Source organism: Pseudoliparis swirei, chromosome 20 (assembly GCF_029220125.1).
Source record: "Pseudoliparis swirei isolate HS2019 ecotype Mariana Trench chromosome 20, NWPU_hadal_v1, whole genome shotgun sequence".
Classification (NCBI taxonomy): Eukaryota; Metazoa; Chordata; class Actinopteri; order Perciformes; family Liparidae; genus Pseudoliparis; species Pseudoliparis swirei.
The window spans coordinates 7,783,405-7,801,475 of record NC_079407.1 but is presented as its reverse complement, the minus strand read 5'-3'; the positions used below and the strand labels follow the sequence as shown (position 1 = coordinate 7,801,475).

General features: G+C 42.9%; 2 protein-coding genes across 7 annotated transcripts in view; one reads left to right on the top strand and one right to left on the bottom strand.

The window, feature by feature from the left end:
• The first annotated feature begins 1,221 nt into the window (after positions 1 to 1,221).
• On the top strand, positions 1,222 to 2,991 carry ssr3 (signal sequence receptor, gamma). Its single transcript, XM_056440706.1, has 5 exons — positions 1,222 to 1,427; positions 1,884 to 2,010; positions 2,110 to 2,208; positions 2,353 to 2,484; positions 2,701 to 2,991. Exons 1-5 carry the CDS (start codon positions 1,295 to 1,297, stop codon positions 2,765 to 2,767), a joined length of 558 nt encoding a protein of 185 aa, XP_056296681.1. The 5' UTR covers positions 1,222 to 1,294; the 3' UTR covers positions 2,768 to 2,991.
• Positions 2,992 to 6,628: 3,637 nt separating this feature from the next.
• Positions 6,629 to 18,071, bottom strand: part of kcnab1a (potassium voltage-gated channel subfamily A regulatory beta subunit 1a) — a 108,058-nt gene continuing 96,615 nt past the window's right edge. For 5 of the 6 annotated variants that reach the window (XM_056440700.1, XM_056440703.1, XM_056440699.1 and 2 more), the window contains 6 exons: positions 15,716 to 15,801; positions 12,142 to 12,262; positions 11,722 to 11,816; positions 11,044 to 11,164; positions 7,706 to 7,794; positions 6,629 to 7,491 (listed from right to left, as the gene is read on the bottom strand). In XM_056440700.1, the coding sequence (XP_056296675.1) occupies positions 7,402 to 7,491; positions 7,706 to 7,794; positions 11,044 to 11,164; positions 11,722 to 11,816; positions 12,142 to 12,262; positions 15,716 to 15,801 (602 nt within the window). In that variant the 3' untranslated portion in view covers positions 6,629 to 7,401. Of the gene's footprint in view, positions 7,492 to 7,673; positions 7,795 to 11,043; positions 11,165 to 11,721; positions 11,817 to 12,141; positions 12,263 to 15,715; positions 15,802 to 18,071 lie in introns of all 6 variants that reach the window. The other variant, XM_056440704.1, reaches the window with a different exon arrangement.

Below are 18,071 nucleotides of genomic sequence, written 5' to 3'. Positions count from 1 at the left end.
GGTTCACGAAGAAGGAAGAACACTGCAGAAAAGAGGAACTGCCCTTTTGATGTTTGCTGATTATATTACGCAGTGTGATCGTCCAGAGTAACGTACATATTCTAGTTTGTTGTCTGTTTAGTGATGTTAGAAGGCAGCCAATATTCTCACCCCTATTGCATGTTCAGCCTTTTCTCTCTTTCCTTTCAAGTTTATTTGCTCTTATTTATCTATCTTCTTTTTTCTTATATATAATTGTGTGTTTATGTTGTCCTTGATTTGTTTTGTGCTTTTCAGGTCACAATTACAACCTCTGTTTCACTAGCTTTAGCACACTTGTATTGGCATGCATTGTTGTAACTGTTCACACAAATGTACAATAAAAAAAGATAAAATATGAGAAAAAGACATGTTTGGAAACAGTTTGAATAAAATAAGGTTTACTATATAAAACATGCAGTTTTCATTTATTCTTCAGTTATAGTTGATTGCAATCAGTTTTCCAGACTTACAAGAAGCACTGACACATTTTCAGTTTGTTTTGCAGAAACATGTCGGTGCTGCTGCTATGTTTAACCGTAAACTCCTGTACAGATAGGCGAATATATACGCCTATCTGTACATCTACATCTGTTGAACAAGGACAGCAAAGCTGAACAAAGGTCAACCATTCAGCCGTTGCAGAGGGAGATTGAGGGTTTCTGTAACAACGTTATTGAGGCTACTTCTAAGGCCTCTGGAGAAGGGAAAAAGGCTGTAGAGGTCAAAAATATAAAATCCAACAACTGTTGTCTTATAAGGTTGTAGAATCAGAATCAGAAACATAACTTTTTATTGCCATTTATGTTTTCACGTATACAAGGAATTTGTCATGGCGGGTGGTGCGACAGTAAACAATAACATTAACAACAATCAATGACAATCAACAGATGAGAATTAAGGATATAAATATGTAAAACATATAAGAAGAATAGAACAATTTAACTGGGAGCGTATAGGCCTAATGTAACATGTAAATATTATAAATATTGTTGATAGAAAGCTAATAAAATAAATCCCAACTTTAACCAAGAAAAAGTGAGAAATATGGGGTTTTATTGTGTCCACTGACCGTCCAAAGATGAAGCGTTACCGGTGCAGTGTCTGTCTCTTCCTGTGGGGGGCAGCAACACGCTGCAGTGCCCGAAACAACGAAGAAGAAGAGAGCCAGTGTATTTCCGGGTTTATGCTGACGCGTCCTTCTCCTTCTCCGACGTGTCAGTCTCCTTGTGTCCCGAGCTGAGCAGCAGACAGACAGACTGGTCAATCCGCAGACATGGCGCCCAAAGGCAGCAGCAAGCAGCAGTCGGAGGAAGATCTCCTCCTCCAGGACTTCAGCAGAAACCTTTCCGCGAAGTCCACCGCTCTCTTCTACGGAAATGCACTCATCGTGTCTGCCATCCCCATCTGTGAGTACCAGCTAGCTGATGCTAACGAGTCGAGCTACCGCTGCTTCAATGGAGGAGGCGTTTAGACAAAATACTCATGTCATTTAAAGCGTGTGAAGACTACTTTGTATTAATTTAATGAACACACACGATTAAAAGCAGAAGAGCATGGTAATACTAGGTTATAGCAATAAGAATTGGTATGCTAAAGATAGCTTAATGTGATTTCTAACCATGTCAGTTCAGGTTTAAAAGCAGATTATAATTATTATCAAATAACATCTACAGCGAGTGGTATTTGTAATTAGCATTGTGTTTTTTAAAAAGCCAAATAAAAAAACCCAGGATATGCTCCTAATCGTTAGTTGACTCTTGCATACATCTAACGTTAAACTACTGTACACACCTGGATTATAACATGCAGGTATTCAACATACTGCACATTGGGCCAATATTGATCAACTCTCATCTTTCTAGGGCTGTTTTGGCGGATTTGGCATATGGACCTTGTCCAGTCCGCAGTTCTGTACGCCGTGATGACCCTGGTCAGCACCTACCTGGTGGCCTTCGCCTACAAGAACGTCAAGTTTGTTCTCAAACACAAGTAAGAAGCAGAAACACACTGCTCTGCATTTCACATTTTTTATTTTTGTATCTGTCCCCGATGCTAAATATTTGTGACTGTTCTCCCCTCACCCTCCAGAGTTGCCCAGAAACGTGAGGATGCCGTTTCCAAGGAGGTAACCAGGAAGCTGTCCGAGGCAGACAACCGCAAGATGTCCCGCAAGGAGAAAGACGAGAGGTGAAACATGCGTTGCGTGACTTGCCAGTCTTCTTAAACATAGGTTAACGTTTAAAAGCCTGCCCACATGTTGACTTCAGCCATTACTGAAAGCCTGGTTGCTCTCCCCATGACCACGAATGTTTTTCATTTTTGTCTTTCTAGGATCCTGTGGAAGAAGAATGAGGTCGCCGACTACGAGGCCACCACCTTCTCCATCTTCTACAACAACACTCTGTTCCTGGTGCTCGTCATCGTCGCCTCCTTCTTCTTGCTCAGGAACTTCAACCCTTCTGTGTATCCTTTTAATCACAATCTACAAGCCATCAGCATGTTGACTGTTTGGAATTGGAAGCTTTAAACATTTGTCTTAAGATGGCATTGGTGCAGTTTTTATTGTTGTACGCATCATGCAGATGAAGGCTGATGTAGCATAATTCCTTTAAAATCTGATCTTGATGAGGTGGTGTCATTTAGCGCTTCGACATTTTGCCTTAACTTCCTTTTTTCCAGCAACTACATCCTGTCCATCAGTGCCTCCTCAGGACTCATCGCTCTGCTGTCCACAGGCTCCAAGTAGACGAGGAAGAAAAAGGGAAATAAAAGCTGGAGGGATGGGTTTAGTTAGGAGGGGAACATGTGGGTTAAAGATGGGTATACACTTTGTTTTTCACTTAAGTTAGGATCCGGGTTTAAAGGACCGAAATAACACATTTCAACTTCATGAAATTCATGATCAAATGTCTGAGGTGTGTTTCTTCAGGTCTTCTTTTTGTAACAAATAAAGCAACCAGGTCTACTTTTCCCCTGTGGTAATATTGTACTTATGTCCTTCAGTTGTCTTGAGAATATGATAAGATTTTTTTTTTAAATAACTTGAAAAATATTGACACGTCGTGAGACATTGACGTTTCCATTGGCAATGCATTTAATTAGAATCACTTTCATATAGACTATTTACAGAGAAAACAAAATGAAAGTGAGGAGTTAACACTTTATCTACACATTGAGGTTCCCATAAACTAGGTTAACATGTTTCAGAAATCTGTATCATCTGCAGAATAGATCACTTGACGTTTTTATGAGTTGATCCAGGTTGGCTTCATACCAGAAAAAGAAATCTCGGGTCAAAGATCACAAGTCACATTGCATGACTTCATATTGTGTGAATCAGAGTTGAGATCATTTGTTTTTTAGCTTCGATCCCTTTTGACCTTCAGACGGCCAACAAGCCTCTATTCTCATAAACAAGGCAAGTTTCCCTACATTATCAATGCATCGTATTGGTCCCCAAAAGATTATTGGAGCTCTTGACTGAGGACAAACTGATGCATCATGAAGCAAAAGGCTGGTTGAAGATACTAAAGCCAATCAGTTTGACTGAACTGCTCGCATCGCATTATTAAGGTGGAAACAGCCTAAATAAAGCCACTCTAGAGAAGGACTAAGTGGACGAGGAGGACAATTCTAGTAATCGTGGTGGACCGTCCAGCATTGTATGTATGCGGCTGTTTGCCTCTCCTTCCCGGTTTCAACGCGGGAGAGAGAGCTCAGCGTTGGTCGAGCGGGCAAGAGAGTGAATGAAGAGAGGGAGTGATGATCTAGAGATAATTTGTTTTACTTCTTCAAATTGTTTCCAGGCGGTGACGTTCTATAGCACAAATACACAGCGACACATCTTCGGCATTGCAGCACGCTTCATCTCGTCGCTGCAGCATCTCGGCTCTGTGTTGTGTGTCAAAACACACGTAAGAAACCAGTCGGCCGCCATTCGCTGCCGCTCCGCCTCAACGGTGCCTCGGCAGGACAAAGCAGTGATATTTAAAGACCTGGGAATTAGAACCTGCGTATTGGCTTGGGAGGGAGGGGGACGGGGGGGTCAGAAATACACGTACGGCCCAATGGCCGACGCCCAGCTATGTCCTAAAAACAGCAAGAGAAAATACAGGCTGAGGACAGAGACACACACTTCGAGTTGGTCTGAAGTGATGATTGACAGGGATTCTGTCATGATTTATATCATCCTACACATCCTTTTTTTCCAAGGGAAAATTATGCATTCTTTAAGTCAACATCCACAAAGTTACCTGTACTTAAACCAATGAGGTAACAGTTAATATACACCTCATGGTTAATATGGGACTTTGTTCGTCGGACACCATTTAACAACTCGTAATAAAAGACATCCCTGATTTCCTGTAGTGGGACTCAAGTCAAGGCACTCTGTCTCCACACACACCGGCAGCTCGAACATGGCCACTGAGTCAAACTGAGAGGCAGCTTGTTGACTTGCAACCGAACTAAAAGTACAAATAACTATTTTATTATAGAAACCACTTATTGCCCATATTTTGATAATGAGGGTCGAGTCTTTAAAGGGAAAAGAGCAATGCAAATGCTTTTCTGGATGCTTTTTGTATTGCTGGTCGTTTGCAATACAATGATGGCCAAGGTCGTCAGAGGTCACCCTTCTTTTTATTCAACAAGTCAATGCAAATGGTCACAAGAAAGTCGACTCATTGTCATTATTATCTTATTAAGGCCAAACACTTCTCACTGATGCTTCATTTCAATATGTGTAATAGCGTTACTGGGAAATATCTACTCGCTGAAATTTCCTTTGAAATAAAAAATCTGGTGGGGCTACAAGTCAACACACGTACACCGAGGCCGAGGCCGTAAGACTCAACTGGAACCAGGCCGACATTTCTGCCGATCGCTGTGATGGCTTGTTCTCCAGATGGAAAAAAGAACCAGAACAACGACGCTCGAAAGGCGACACGAGCGTTGAGAGCCGAGCCCCCGTGGTTCAAGCTCGATGCTGAAGTTCAAACAGAAGCTCATTATTTACAGGATATCCTTCTTTAAATAATGTCATTTTTTATACAGATTTCATAATCTGACTTCATGGTGCAAAAAAAAGACAATGAATTGACCTCGTAAAATACTTCTGTGAAATATCTTTCCGGAGCCAGAACTGAGTCAGGCTGGAGGAGGATGGACACAGAGCGACTCAAACACTGCAGCGTGTGCAGTGATTCTGCAGAGGAGAAACACAATCACTATTTACATCATATCTCTATATTTAACAGACAGTACAGAGAAGTCCTCATATGCACAAGAAGCCTCTTACAGGTTTTGCTTGTGGATGCCGTAACGTTTTATGTACATAAATAGATCTCCAAACAATATCTCAAAATAAACTTCTATATATTAACTAGTCTAGAATAAATACTGTAATCTTTGCCACATTCCAAACACCTTGCCTATATGCCTCTTTGTGCCATTAACAAGCGATTGTTGCAGTTGTTATTATCATGACCAGCCAGGAGGTCACTCATCCTTTTATAACATAGAAGTCCTTTTCTGCAAGTGTCTCCCCAGTGACCGCCAACTGAGAGAAACGTCGTCCACTTTCTTTTGTTTCTATAATCACGTTTCATTCACTTTTTGACCAATGGATTTCCATGACTTTTCTATACCTTTAAACCAAATTTCCATGACCAAAAAAAGAGAGAATGTAGTATTTAAAACAATGACAATTCCAAAGCATACAATACACCCTGAATGACACACATGAATGAGAGGCAATAGTTTGATTAAAAGTATTAACATTTATAGTGTATAAATGTTTATTATTTAATCCGATAACTCGAACAACAAAATTTGCGCCACGAGTATGAGAGCCTGCATATATTTTGAGCGTCTTTCTTTTAAAAGCATATGCATTATTTCAAACTCAGCGTAAATGATCATATGAATAGAACACATTTCCATGAATTTTTCAAAACCTTTGGGATTTCATTTTTTCCCAAGGACTTTTCCAGGCCTGGAAATAATCATTTTTGAAATACCAAGATTTTTCCAGGTTTTCCATGACCGTAGTCTAAAGAAGCAGAGCAGCAGTTCCTTAAAGAAACCACACGAGGGCGACATGCTGTCCCCTCACGGAGTCCCGACCCCGCTGATGTCCCGCCCTCCTTTGCTTCTCACACTTCAGACAGTTGACAAGCTTGCAGAATTCTTTTCTTCAAACCTTTCCTTCCCGTTTCATGATGTGCTTTGTAGAAAAGAAACCAGAGGCACGCCACAGCAGGAGAAACATGCACCTGTTGGAGAATATACTCAGGATTTGATAGCTTATAATATTTGCTGAATACTATTCTGTGCTATACTAAATAGGGGAGTACATTTGGTAGGTAGTTTAAAGCTAATTCCAGCTAACAGGGAGGTGGTTTGCCTCATTCGTGAAGCTCTTTGAAACAAATATGAGCGATGTCACATCTCACATCTCATGAAAAAAGTCATCCTACCTCACGTTTTGAGCGTGTGCCGCTGACACAAGAGATGAGAAGATTGAGCGTTGCTGCAATGCAATAGCAATTGAAAAAAAGCACTGGCTGACTGCAGGGAGGGAGGTGGGTGGGTCGGGTGGGGGGGTTTATGCAAATTAAAACGTCTCCATGTCTACTTTCCTAGGCTACCGAAGGTGCTTGTATTGATGTGTTCAGCTTGTGGTACAGCAATTCTCATGAATAAAATATGTGCTCAGTATGAATTTAGTGCTCAAAGTAAGTGACTTGTAGGTGGAAGTCTGGGCACGAAAGAGGAGGGTTGAGACCTGAGGGTCTGAGTCATTGGGGGGGGGGGGGGATGTAGGTAAGAAAAGGGAATAAGTAACTCTACCAAGGTGCCCTTGAGCAAGGCACGTTCACTTGAAATAGTCCTGCAGGGCTTTTCATACTGTCCTGCTGAAATCCCAGCTGTAAATGTGTAACATTGTGTGCATATGTATCCTATAGTATATCGATATCCATCTATGTAACCGTTATGTGGTCATGGGTAAGACTAAGCTCTGCATAGATATATTTAAACGGTCCAGCGCTGAACGAAAAACACATTGGGTCGGGGGAGGGGTACAACGTTTCGGGTCATTCGGATGGACAAAGTCGCGTTTTGAGGCTGCAAAAAAAGCGGAGTTTGTTAAGCGTCTCTTGGCTGAGCTGCACTGGACCTGAGATGAACCCGATCTGAGCGGGACAACGCTGGGCCGAGCAAGGCGGTCTGTTCCAGGCTGGAGTGGGCTGGAGCTGAGTGGGTTCCCAAGGAGAGAACCATGGACTTAAACATTGAGCGGTGGGTCCATGGTAGCAGGATGCTTAAGTAGGTCGGTGAGGAGGAGGGCGAACCTCTCGCTGAGTCCACCAGCCAGGTCTAAGAGCGGTAGTCCTTCTTCCTGTACGGCCTGTTGCCCAGGATGTGGTCGATCTCAGACACCACATGAGAGGTCATCTTCGGAAGGACCTGGGCAAAAGACAGAGTGATGAATTGAACATGCCGGGAAGGAAGGAAGTGAAATATACAGTGAGGCAAAAAAAGATGTGTGTGTGTGTGTGGGGGGGGGGTAAGGAAACCCAGATTTCTAAAGAGATTCATATATGGATCTATAAATCGATGGAGCTGGGGGAAGTGGCAGTCGCCCTGACCATCAGGTGTGTGTGTTTCTGCACGCTCCCACCTGGATGGCCCCGAGGTTCTCAGTGAGCTGCTCAGGGTTGGATGTTCCCAGGAGAACGGAGCTCACTCCTTCATTTCTAAGACACCAGGCTGGAGAGAGAAAGAGAAAGAGTCGAAATTCACACAGAGCCCACTTGATGGCGCACTGCCGATTATTATTTTCTGACAACAAAACATAAATAAGCTTTTAGCTTCTAGTCCTTCATTTTCTCTCTTTGAATTATATAACAATGTATCCTATTGACCTTTACATCAATGGTTTTAGTTTCTCTAAAACCGTAAATGTCTGCCAGCCACAAAGTTTGACTACATTACATCACATGTCATTTAGCAGACACTTTTATCCAAAGCGACTTACAATAAGTGCATTCAACCATGAGTACAAACTCAGAACAACAAGAATCAAGAAAGTCAAACGACAAAAGTACCATAAGTAATACCATAAGTAGTATCATAAGTAATATCATAAGTAAGTGCCATTCAAGTGCTAATCTGTTTCTATTCCAGATATAGTAGGACAAGATGTGTTTGTAGTTTCCGGCAGAAGGTGTAGAGCAGTGGTTCTTAACCCCAGGGGTTCGGCGAGTCACTCTCAGGGCTTCGGCAGGTGAGATGACGCACACAGTGCAGCTTGGTTCACACTAAAGCAACAAAAACCTTGCCTCCAAAACTGGCAGAAGTATTACAAATTGTAGTTGAATGTGTGAACTGTGTGAAATAGTGCTATGATTATGAAGCACCGCATCTTCAAAAAGCTGTGTCGGGAAATGGGCTCTGAATACGAGGTAGTTCTAATGTTCGGTGGTTATCCCGGGGAAAGGTGCCGCATCGTGTTTTTGCCTTGCGTGTGGAATTAGCCCGTTTTTTGCGAGAGTACCAACATTGCCGCGCAGATTGCTTCGACAATTCTGAGTTCATTCTCATTTTGGCGTACATGGCCGATATTTTGGATGCTCTGAATCATCTCAACCGACAGATGCAGGGCGGTGGAGTCGAGATCATCAAAGCAGAAGAAAACCTGAAGGCGTTTGTAAAAAAAAAGACTACCTTTATGGAAACGACGCACAGAGAATGATAACTTCGAAAACTTTCCCCTGCTGGACGACTGTGTAAGTAAGATCAAAGACATTTCTGTACCTGATGAGCTGAAGCAAGCAATAGCCATGCACTAAGATGAGCTCGCAAAGTCTCTCAACGGATACTTCCCCACCAGTCATATCCAGCATGGGTGAGACAGCCGATGTCAACGATGAAAGCCTCGACTAAATCATTGAACTTCAGCAGAGCCAGATTCAACAACAACGCTCTCCACGTTTTGCCGTCACCAGATCGTACCGTACCCTCTTGTTGCTAAGAAAGCCCTTGAGATACTCGCAGCGCTTGTTACTACGTATCTTTGCGAGCAATCCTTTTCGGGGATGGAAGACATGAAAACTAAGAAAGGGAACAGACTTTGTTGCAAAAATGATATGAGAGTGGCACTTGCAGTAAATATTCATTGAGTTGTGTTATTGTGTGACATTCCTGTTTTGTTGGTTTTGTTCTTTGAAGACAGTGTTTTTGTGTAGAACTGATACACGGTTCATGTTGTGCACTAATAACATATATACCTATGTTTTGAAGAAATCATATTTAATTTGTCCAAATATGAAGGGGTCGGCCAATGCACTGATGAAGCTGGCGGGGTTCAGTACCTCCAATAAGGTTAAGAACCACGGTTCTAGAGCACCTCACAGACGAGGCACTAGGTACAGTGTGGTGCACTGTTGTACACTGTTGTACATTGTTGTGCATTGGTGTATATTGTTGTACATTGTTGTACAGTGTTGTACATTGGTGTAGTATTGTACAGTGGTGTATATTGTTGTACATTGTTGTACAGTGTTATATAGTGTTGTACATTGTTGTACATTGTTATATACTGTTGTACAGTGTTGTACAGTGTTGTACAGTGGTGTATATTGTTGTACAGTGTTGTAGTGTTGTACAGTGTTGTACAGTGGTGTATATTGTTGTACAGTGTTATATAGTGTTGCACAGTGTTATATAGTGTTGTACATTGTTATATAGTGTTGTACAGTGTTGTACATTGTTATACATTGTTATACAGTGTTGTACAGTGTCGGCGATGCAGAACATCAGGAAAGCCGCTTCATGTTGAGCTGTTCATAAAGTTTATTTTGCGCTTAAGAAACGTATAGATGTGTTCATTATGTTCCCATACACAGATTCACACACACATATTCAAACTCCTATTCTATATGGTCATCTCCAAATACATGTATATACACATATACATTATCTATTTGTTCTGGAAGAGTTGAGCCATCAAGCCGACTGCCGAGCCAGCAGGCACATTTAAAGAAATGGAATCGGATTGATTGGGGTGAGAGACTTCAAATTATCCGATGCATTTTCCCAACACTTGTGCTGCGTTCAAACCAAACGCGCTGGGAGTAGATTCATGAATGCACGAGAATGAATGAGAGAAAAGAGGATTTTCATCCATTTATTTGGACGTAGTCGCCGGTGAAAGTTACCGAGTTGTGTGAGCCTACGGGCGATGTTAAGTATAACTATATATATCATATTGTTATGAACCCAAACACGATGACGTTTGTGGGAGTTCCACAACAAGAATAAAGCAGAAATTATTATTATAGTTATTTCTTCCATGGTGTATAACTGTTTCCATGGAGATAAGCCAAAGAGATAAGCCACGCCCCCTCTACAGCGCAAAAGAAGTGAATGAATTTAATGACAGCGGTGTTAGATGTTCATGATTATGGTCCGGAATTCCTGATATGCGTTCATGATCATCTCCTGCTCGTTAGCGGAGAAAGAAGAGGCTCTTCCTTTGAGTTTATTTGACTTTGTTTCGGTGATCGACTCTTCCCCCTTTTGAAGTTAGACGGGCACGCGCAATCATCCTGCGGACTGACATCTGGTTCAACTTAACGAGACAGTTAGAGGGCGGATCAGCCTTTGAGAAACCGAGATAGTCTGATGTCAATCATCTCCTTAATTTAGGCGGGATAATAGGACATTTGATCGACTTAGATGAGCCACGTCCGAGAAATAGAGCCCAGGCAGCTCAGATATGTTATGGTGCCCAACAATGCAGCTGAAAGCACAAATAGGTTTTGAAGTCTGTTTTTTTGCGAGGGAGCTAGAGGGAAAATCAAACCATGAAACAAATAAAAAGCAAACACAGACATTGTGGAAAGCATTTGTTCATGTCTCTCAAAAATGGTTTCTGTGTGAAAGCCCTGAGCAGTCGTTTAGTCTTTCGGCTGCTTCAATAGTACAATATTTACTCTAAAAGATGTGAAGTCTTACCAACAGCCAGCTGAGGCAGAGTGCAGCTCATCTTCTCTGCAATGTGGTTGAGCTCTTTCAGCTTGGCTTGCTGCTTCTTTCCATCCTCACTTACTATTTTCTCCTTCAACCATTGATACGACTGGCGCGGGAAAAGAGAGGAAAGAGAAGAGAAGTGACATGAAAAGTAGATTAGACCAAGAAACATAAAGGAGGGCGAGAAAGTAATGGATGAGACAAAAGGTTGAGGCCATAAGTACTGATGAACTGGGTGCTCTTTAAACTTTACAAAATATTATAAGCATCAAAGACACCTACCGAAAGATTTTTGCTTCAATATAATATTGATGATAAGATAATTGGTTACAACAGTGGTTCCCAACTGTTTTGGCTTGTTAGTTCCACTGCACTAAATAGGACTTAAAAGATTAATGTTAAAAGCAAAAATGACTTTAAAAACTGATTTTCACAGTGATCTTGTGCCCAATATATTAATATATCTTTAGGTCCCCATGTTATGAACCACTAGGTTAAACAATGCTGTTACACGCACAGAAAAGCGACAGTGCTGGCAGCTTCTGCAGAAACCCTTTGCATACCTCGATGACACTAATTGAAATAATAATTATAAAATAAAAATATGTGAAAAATTAAAGAATCTTTCTCTTCAATTCTCGTGATGAAGTTAAATGTGCATACCTTCAAGGAAGCCCTGGAGGATTCAGGAATGCCATTTTCATATTTTCCCGTGATGATGCCGCACGCCAACGGTGACCACGTCATCGCTCCAATTCCTGTCACCACGGAGACCATAATGAGTTAAACAGGTTTAGAGTTTTAGTCAAACGTGTTGAAGAAAGACGTGCGAAGAAAAATAAATGAAAATGTGTGAGAAAAGTGCCAGGAAAGTGAACATTTATAAGAAGATGAGAAAAAAAGATGCAATTAAAACTCGGAGGGAATGAGCAAAAGATAATTATAGAGATTATGTATCGGTTTAATCAGTTCATCAATTCGACTTATCTATGAGACACTGACCGTAGGATGTTTGTGTGAACATGTTTTGGGCGATCGGTTAGCTAACTCGCCCCAAGAGTACACAACACAAAGAATACTTGCCTATCTTGTGGTAAAGTTCAGGTAGTTGCACTTCTACCTTCTCCCTCTGGAAGAGATGATACTCTGCCTGCTCACACACTGGAGGGATAAGATTAAACTGTCTTGCCACTGAATACGCCTCCTAGAGATAAAACAAAAAGGAAGGCAAAGAGAAAAGGGGCAAGAATTAATGAATGGTTGTTACGAGTCACTGCAGCATCACCTTTTGTATGTGCCGTTTAATGTTTTCTCTTTGGTGAGAATAAAAGAGACGAGAGGAGAAGAGAGCCAACATTGGGAGCCATGGATAGCGATGGCTTTTCTCTGAAGGATGTTGATCAGCTCGTAGGCGCGTGGTACAAATCAAAATGAAGGTCTCACAGTAAGTCACCCAATCATTATTACATATCAGAACTCTCCGAGGCATCATATTAAAATTTTAAGAAAACATGCCAGAGAGAAAAGCATGCACACACACGCACACACACACACGTTAGGCTTGCTGCTTCTTTAAAACACTCTTTTATGTTGCGTGTCTCCTGCTGGGAAACAAGTCGAGATGAGAGAGCGGTACAAGTGGGGAAATCTATTTAGCAACGATAAAGTCGGTGCCATCGCTCAATTTACAAATTACATGTTGCCCTTCTCTGCAGCAACCCCATGACAGGCCCCTGGAGCCTGTGTGTGTGTGTGTGTGTGTGTGTGTGTGTGTGTGTGTGTGTGTGTGTACTTTACACCTGCCATGACATGTATACGAGAAGATGTGTTTAACCCCCCTTTCATTATTGGTGCTATAAATTACACGGCTTTCATCTGGGCTTGTGTTCTGCAAAGATATCAGCTCTTTTTCACCGAGATCGCAGACAGAGAGTGTCAACACACGGCGCAATGCTCGGAGGGGGAAGAGGCTGGAGAGACACGAGAGAGGAGAGAATTTATTTTATGTCCTTGAATGTCAGTTTCGACATGTGAGTATTTCATAACTCTGTTGTGGCTTCACACTCCCCCTTTATATGTGTGTGTGTGTATATATATTAGTTTTTTCTTTACTGCAGCAAGGGTTGAAACGGGAGGTACATCGTTTTTGACACGAAGTGTGTGTTCCCACACCGTGTCAGAAACGATGTACCTCATAGAAATAAACTGTTTTTATTCAAACTTTCACACTTTTTCACAGCTGTGACTTTGCATATAAGCAATCTGTCCAAGATGGTATTGTTAGAAGTGGGACAAATAAATGCGAATTTTTCTGGGATTAGCGAGAATAGACCAGGCCGGGGAGAAGTGAATGCGGAATGTGAGTAATAAAACAGATCAAAGGGGACCCCAGTTCCATTAGACTACAACAACAGGAAAGCAACAAGGCATCCATCAGGCCGGCCGACAGGGAGAGTGGCTGTAAGATCAAATGAAAGCATCGAGGCCATCGCTGGGACGATAAGCAGAGGGCCAGGTGTGACAGAACACGGGTCCTGAGTGGTCATCTTTGGCGTTTACAACCAGTGACCCTCTGTCTGAACTCACTCAGGGGCCCCACGCCGACACCAGATGTAAACATTGCACCTCTGGGGAGATTCAAATGAAGACCTGGTTGATTGGGTGTTCGAAGCCCATATCCTGACCAAATGGGCCAGAGAGGATGTTACTACGAAGTGAATAAACACAAGCCTGGATTCATGTGTGTTAACCTGCCTGTAGATCAATGGTCTTTGATATGATAATGTAATATATGTCTCCCAATATGTTCTGTATCCTGACCCCCGGTTAGAGTGTGTTTGATGTCACTGGCATCGGGAAGTCTCACCAGGTCTGAAAGGATCATAAAGAGGGGACCCTAAGTGCCTGAGAGATAAGAGGAGACACCCGGAGACAGGTCACCGAGGTGACCGAGCTCATCTAAACCAGCTAAGACAACGGTCCCCCTCTTTGATGTGGGACAGAGAGTCTCTCCAGAACCTCTCAGGAAGAGAGGGGGGGGGGGATGAACCCCCCATCAGCACCCCAAAGAGGGACGGATATCCGGTAAAAGTGGGAGGAGCCGAGGGTATAAAGGTGACGAACAGGGAAAAGGAAAAGAGAGTTTTTGAGGGCTGAGGGAAAAAAATGAGTTTTTTTAGTGGTTGTGTTTTAGCGTCAGGCTTCCGTGAGGGAACTGACTTGTAATTGTACTTTGTTTCTTTCTTCTTTCTTTTTTTGAATAAAATACTTGGCTGCCTTGCAGTCTTAAACTTTACATTCGGTTTGTGGACCTACTTTGTTTGTGAGACCTATTTCTTCACCTGTCGACCCACCCGAGGAGACGGAAGGCGGAGACCCGGGAGCGGACCCCGCAGCCTCCGAGGTGAGTCTGCACGGCTACCCCTACTGACCTCAGTCCCCCAGGGACCATTCTGAGCCCTCACACTCTCCACTGACATTTTGTACTGACGAGAGAAATCGCTGCAGCTGGTAGACCTCCGGCTCTCGGCCGAGCCGTGGTTGGCTCCGGGACCAAGAGAGGGACTCGTAACACTTGAGTCCTCGTCGCGGAGTTTGTCCTAAGAATAAGAATATTAATAAGTGTCCCGCCAGCCGCTCTACGAGCCTTGTACCCTCGAGCGTGTTTGGGAGGAGACTTGATAATTGAATACCCAGCATTTCTCTCCGCGGAGATCGTTCCGACATCATCCGGGGTGCCGCGTGCCGAGAATAACAGCTACCACTGTCTATGTGCACGCGCGTCATTCATCAGGCCCGAACGATCGCAGAATCATATAGAGGGAGTTACTGATCTCCGCCTCCTCTCCCCCTTAACTCGGTCTTCGCCCTCGCTCGAGTTTCCCGTTCCCCCTCGAAGCTAAAGGCGAGGATACCGTGACCGGGGCGATCGTCAGACGAGGACGGGCATCGTGACCCGTGGACCCGCGTCCTCTCCAGTGCGACAGGTTAGCAGCGCGGTGACGCGCTGCGCCTGGGCGTCGCCGACGTGCTTTTACGACAGTTTGCTACACGTCTGTCCTTAGAGCACGATTATTTCCCTCAATAAAGTACCCGGTGTGAGCCGACTCGCCCCTCAAACCTTCCCCCCCCTCCTCTCCATCTCTCCTCTCCCGTCTCGTTCCCCCCCCCTCCCCGCTCCTCTCCTCCCCCGGTTTCCCCTACACGAGAAGACTGCGGCGTGACTTTTCTTTTCGTCTCCCACCCGAGGCGACCGCATCGGTTCACGTACGCGTCTCTCTTAACAGTATAGCCCTAACCCTAAAGAGCTGCTCAGAATGTGTCCTAATGATGTGAGGGTACTGAACATAACCAGAGTAAATATGGCTTCTTGAGACTTCATTCGATGGATCTTTGAATCAACAAATAGAAGGGTTGAGTCCAAGAGTCTGCCAATCAAAGTGGCCATCTTCTGTTGTTCTGGTTAGCTGAGAAGTGTTTAAAACTGCAGTACAGCAACTAAATAATAGTTAATCTACATTAAAGTAATGTAGTCGGCACCTTATGTGTTGTATACTAACTTTGCTGAGCTACGGTTCCAGAACTACCTTTGTGACTAATAGAAAAAAAGTGTTTTTATATTCTTATTTTTACTCCAAAAGACAAAACAATGTCTTACCATGATCTCCATGGACATCCACCGAGACGTGCCCCAGTACATCGCCATTCCTTGGTTGATCACGTAGGTCATGGCGCGCACAATCTCTGCAGAGATACACACATGCCCGCATCGCATCAGTCATCGGGATCAACAGTAAACAACTAATACCAAACCACCCTGTGCAGTGCTCGTTACAGGACAGAGACTTCCGTCCCTGCTGCATCAAAACACATGAAAGATACATTCAATAAAGGGGTGGAGTCTTTTAGGCTCACAGGGGGAAAACAGCTTGTTGTGTGGAGAGACAAAAATGTTCTCAGCCGGTTTCCTTCTTCTCTGAAAGCAGTTAACATGATTCAGACCAATTCAATGTAAACATTAGAGCCGTTATTCACTAAATTTTAAAATGTATCGGACTTATTAAAGCTTAATGAGTGAGCGTAGATGTAGGAGAGAGCGTTATTGGTCAAACTACAGTGAATTTGTCAATCGTGCAACTGTCTGAAAAACGAAATTGTATCTGAAAGTAACCACAATATATTCAAAAAACAGAGCTGGCACTATATAAGAAAGTGATTGAAAATATGTTTGGGTTGTTTGCTTTATTTTTATCCAAAGGTACGGGTGAAGAACAATAGATGTAACTTGCCCAAGGGAAAGCGGTATTTTATGAATCAACAACAGCCGGGCCTCACGAGAGACAGAGAGAGAAAGATGCATGAAACCCACAAAACAGTCAAACAGAGGTTGAAACAAAGAGAAACAGTGACAAAGTGGGCACTTAGGAATGGGTTTGCCATCAGAAAAAGAAGAGAAAAAACAAGAACGACAAAGAAAATGTTTAATCAAAATCTGAGATAGATGTTGGCCTTGAAATCACACACAAGAGAAAGAGTCTCCAGAGGCCTCCCGCCTCTCGAGCCTCTCTTACCTGCTGATGGATCGTAACACCTTGGGGACACACACACTAACAAGCTCACATACGAAAGCTCCCCCGATCACACTCCATCTGCCGATTTTTTAATGATGCAATTAGCTCCAACACGGCTCAGGGCCGACACAAACTCAGATTAGGACTGTCATTAAGGTTTCTCATCATCTCCCTGCGCTCACTCCAATTAGACTACAACCCTCCACTGTGGCAGGACTCTTGTGCAGCACTCTGGCTCTTGGAATAACAACGGGACATGAGGGATACGAAAGTTATGGAAAACAATGAAAAAGGTGTGCGACGCAAAAAAAGTCAAATGAAGTTTGGTAATTAACAACCTGAAAACCCAGATGCCTTTCTTAACCCTCCTGTTACCTTCACATTTACCAACATATTTTACCCTCGGGGTCAATTTGACCCCAGCAATTAAAACCTCCAGAAAATTATTAGAATTAATATTGTTTCCCAAGTTTAAGTGTGAGGTACTTAATGTTTGTTTGTTGACTACCTAAATAGCCCTTTAAATATATAAAAAAGTTGATATTTCTTATATGTTTGACACAGTGAAAAACAGCCTGGGGTCAAATTGACCCCAAAGAACACCGACATTAAACATTGAATGGGGTCAAATTGACCCTAAAAGTAACAGGAGGGTTAATACCATCCTGTCGAATGAAATAACAGCACAAAGGAAAGGAAACAATTCTTCCTCTTGTTACTTCTGCCTCGCTCTCCACCAGCTCCTGCAACGGGCTGTGATGGTGCTCACTGCGCTCACATTAAAATACAATCGCCTCAATTTCCATCCAATATAACAACGGAGAAAAGTAGACAGAGAGTAAAAGCCCTTCGATGCAGATCAAATAGTTGAGGGGATTCAATAGGAAATGCACAGCGATGGCAGATGGAGAAAAGTAAGCCGTGTTTGCAGCACAGTTAGAAACCTGTAAAGAGTTTGAATGCGTCATATTCTACACCGCTATTCTAAATGATGAAAACAGCGGCCACAATATAGACCTCGATATAGCAATCACATGCAAACCGGCCTATCAAAGGTAAAACCTGTGCATTATCGGTAGCATAGCAGGCTCCATAAGGCGAATGCATGTATATGATGTCAGCCATTTGGGCTCTCATTTTTGTTTTGAATTAATTCAAGTTATCTAGAAAGCATAAATACATATACATATTTTTAATAGCCTGGGGAAATAAAAAATTAATAGACATGCAACTTTATTATCGATTAGCTGTGTGCGCTAATTGATAAGGCATGGAGAGAAAGCCCACAGTTAACGGGCTTTACCTTCAGAATAGCAATCGTACACAATTCATTTCTGATGACTCATGAGGAACCCGAGCACTCCATAATGCATGCCAATAAACAACATCTTGCTAATTAATTATACAGGGCTACCTGCCCAACATGTGGATATCGAGTTCATT

What these genes read in the sequence shown, in the direction of transcription:
- ssr3 (XM_056440706.1), top strand. Translation starts at nt 1,295, where the DNA reads ATGGCGCCCAAAGGCAGCAGCAAGCAGCAGTCGGAGGAAGATCTCCTC. An exon ending in CGTGTCTGCCATCCCCATCT is followed by an intron (nt 1,428 to 1,883) that starts GTGAGTACCAGC and finishes TCATCTTTCTAG; the next exon opens with GGCTGTTTTGGCGGATTTGG. An exon ending in AGGAACTTCAACCCTTCTGT is followed by an intron (nt 2,485 to 2,700) that starts GTATCCTTTTAA and finishes CCTTTTTTCCAG; the next exon opens with CAACTACATCCTGTCCATCA.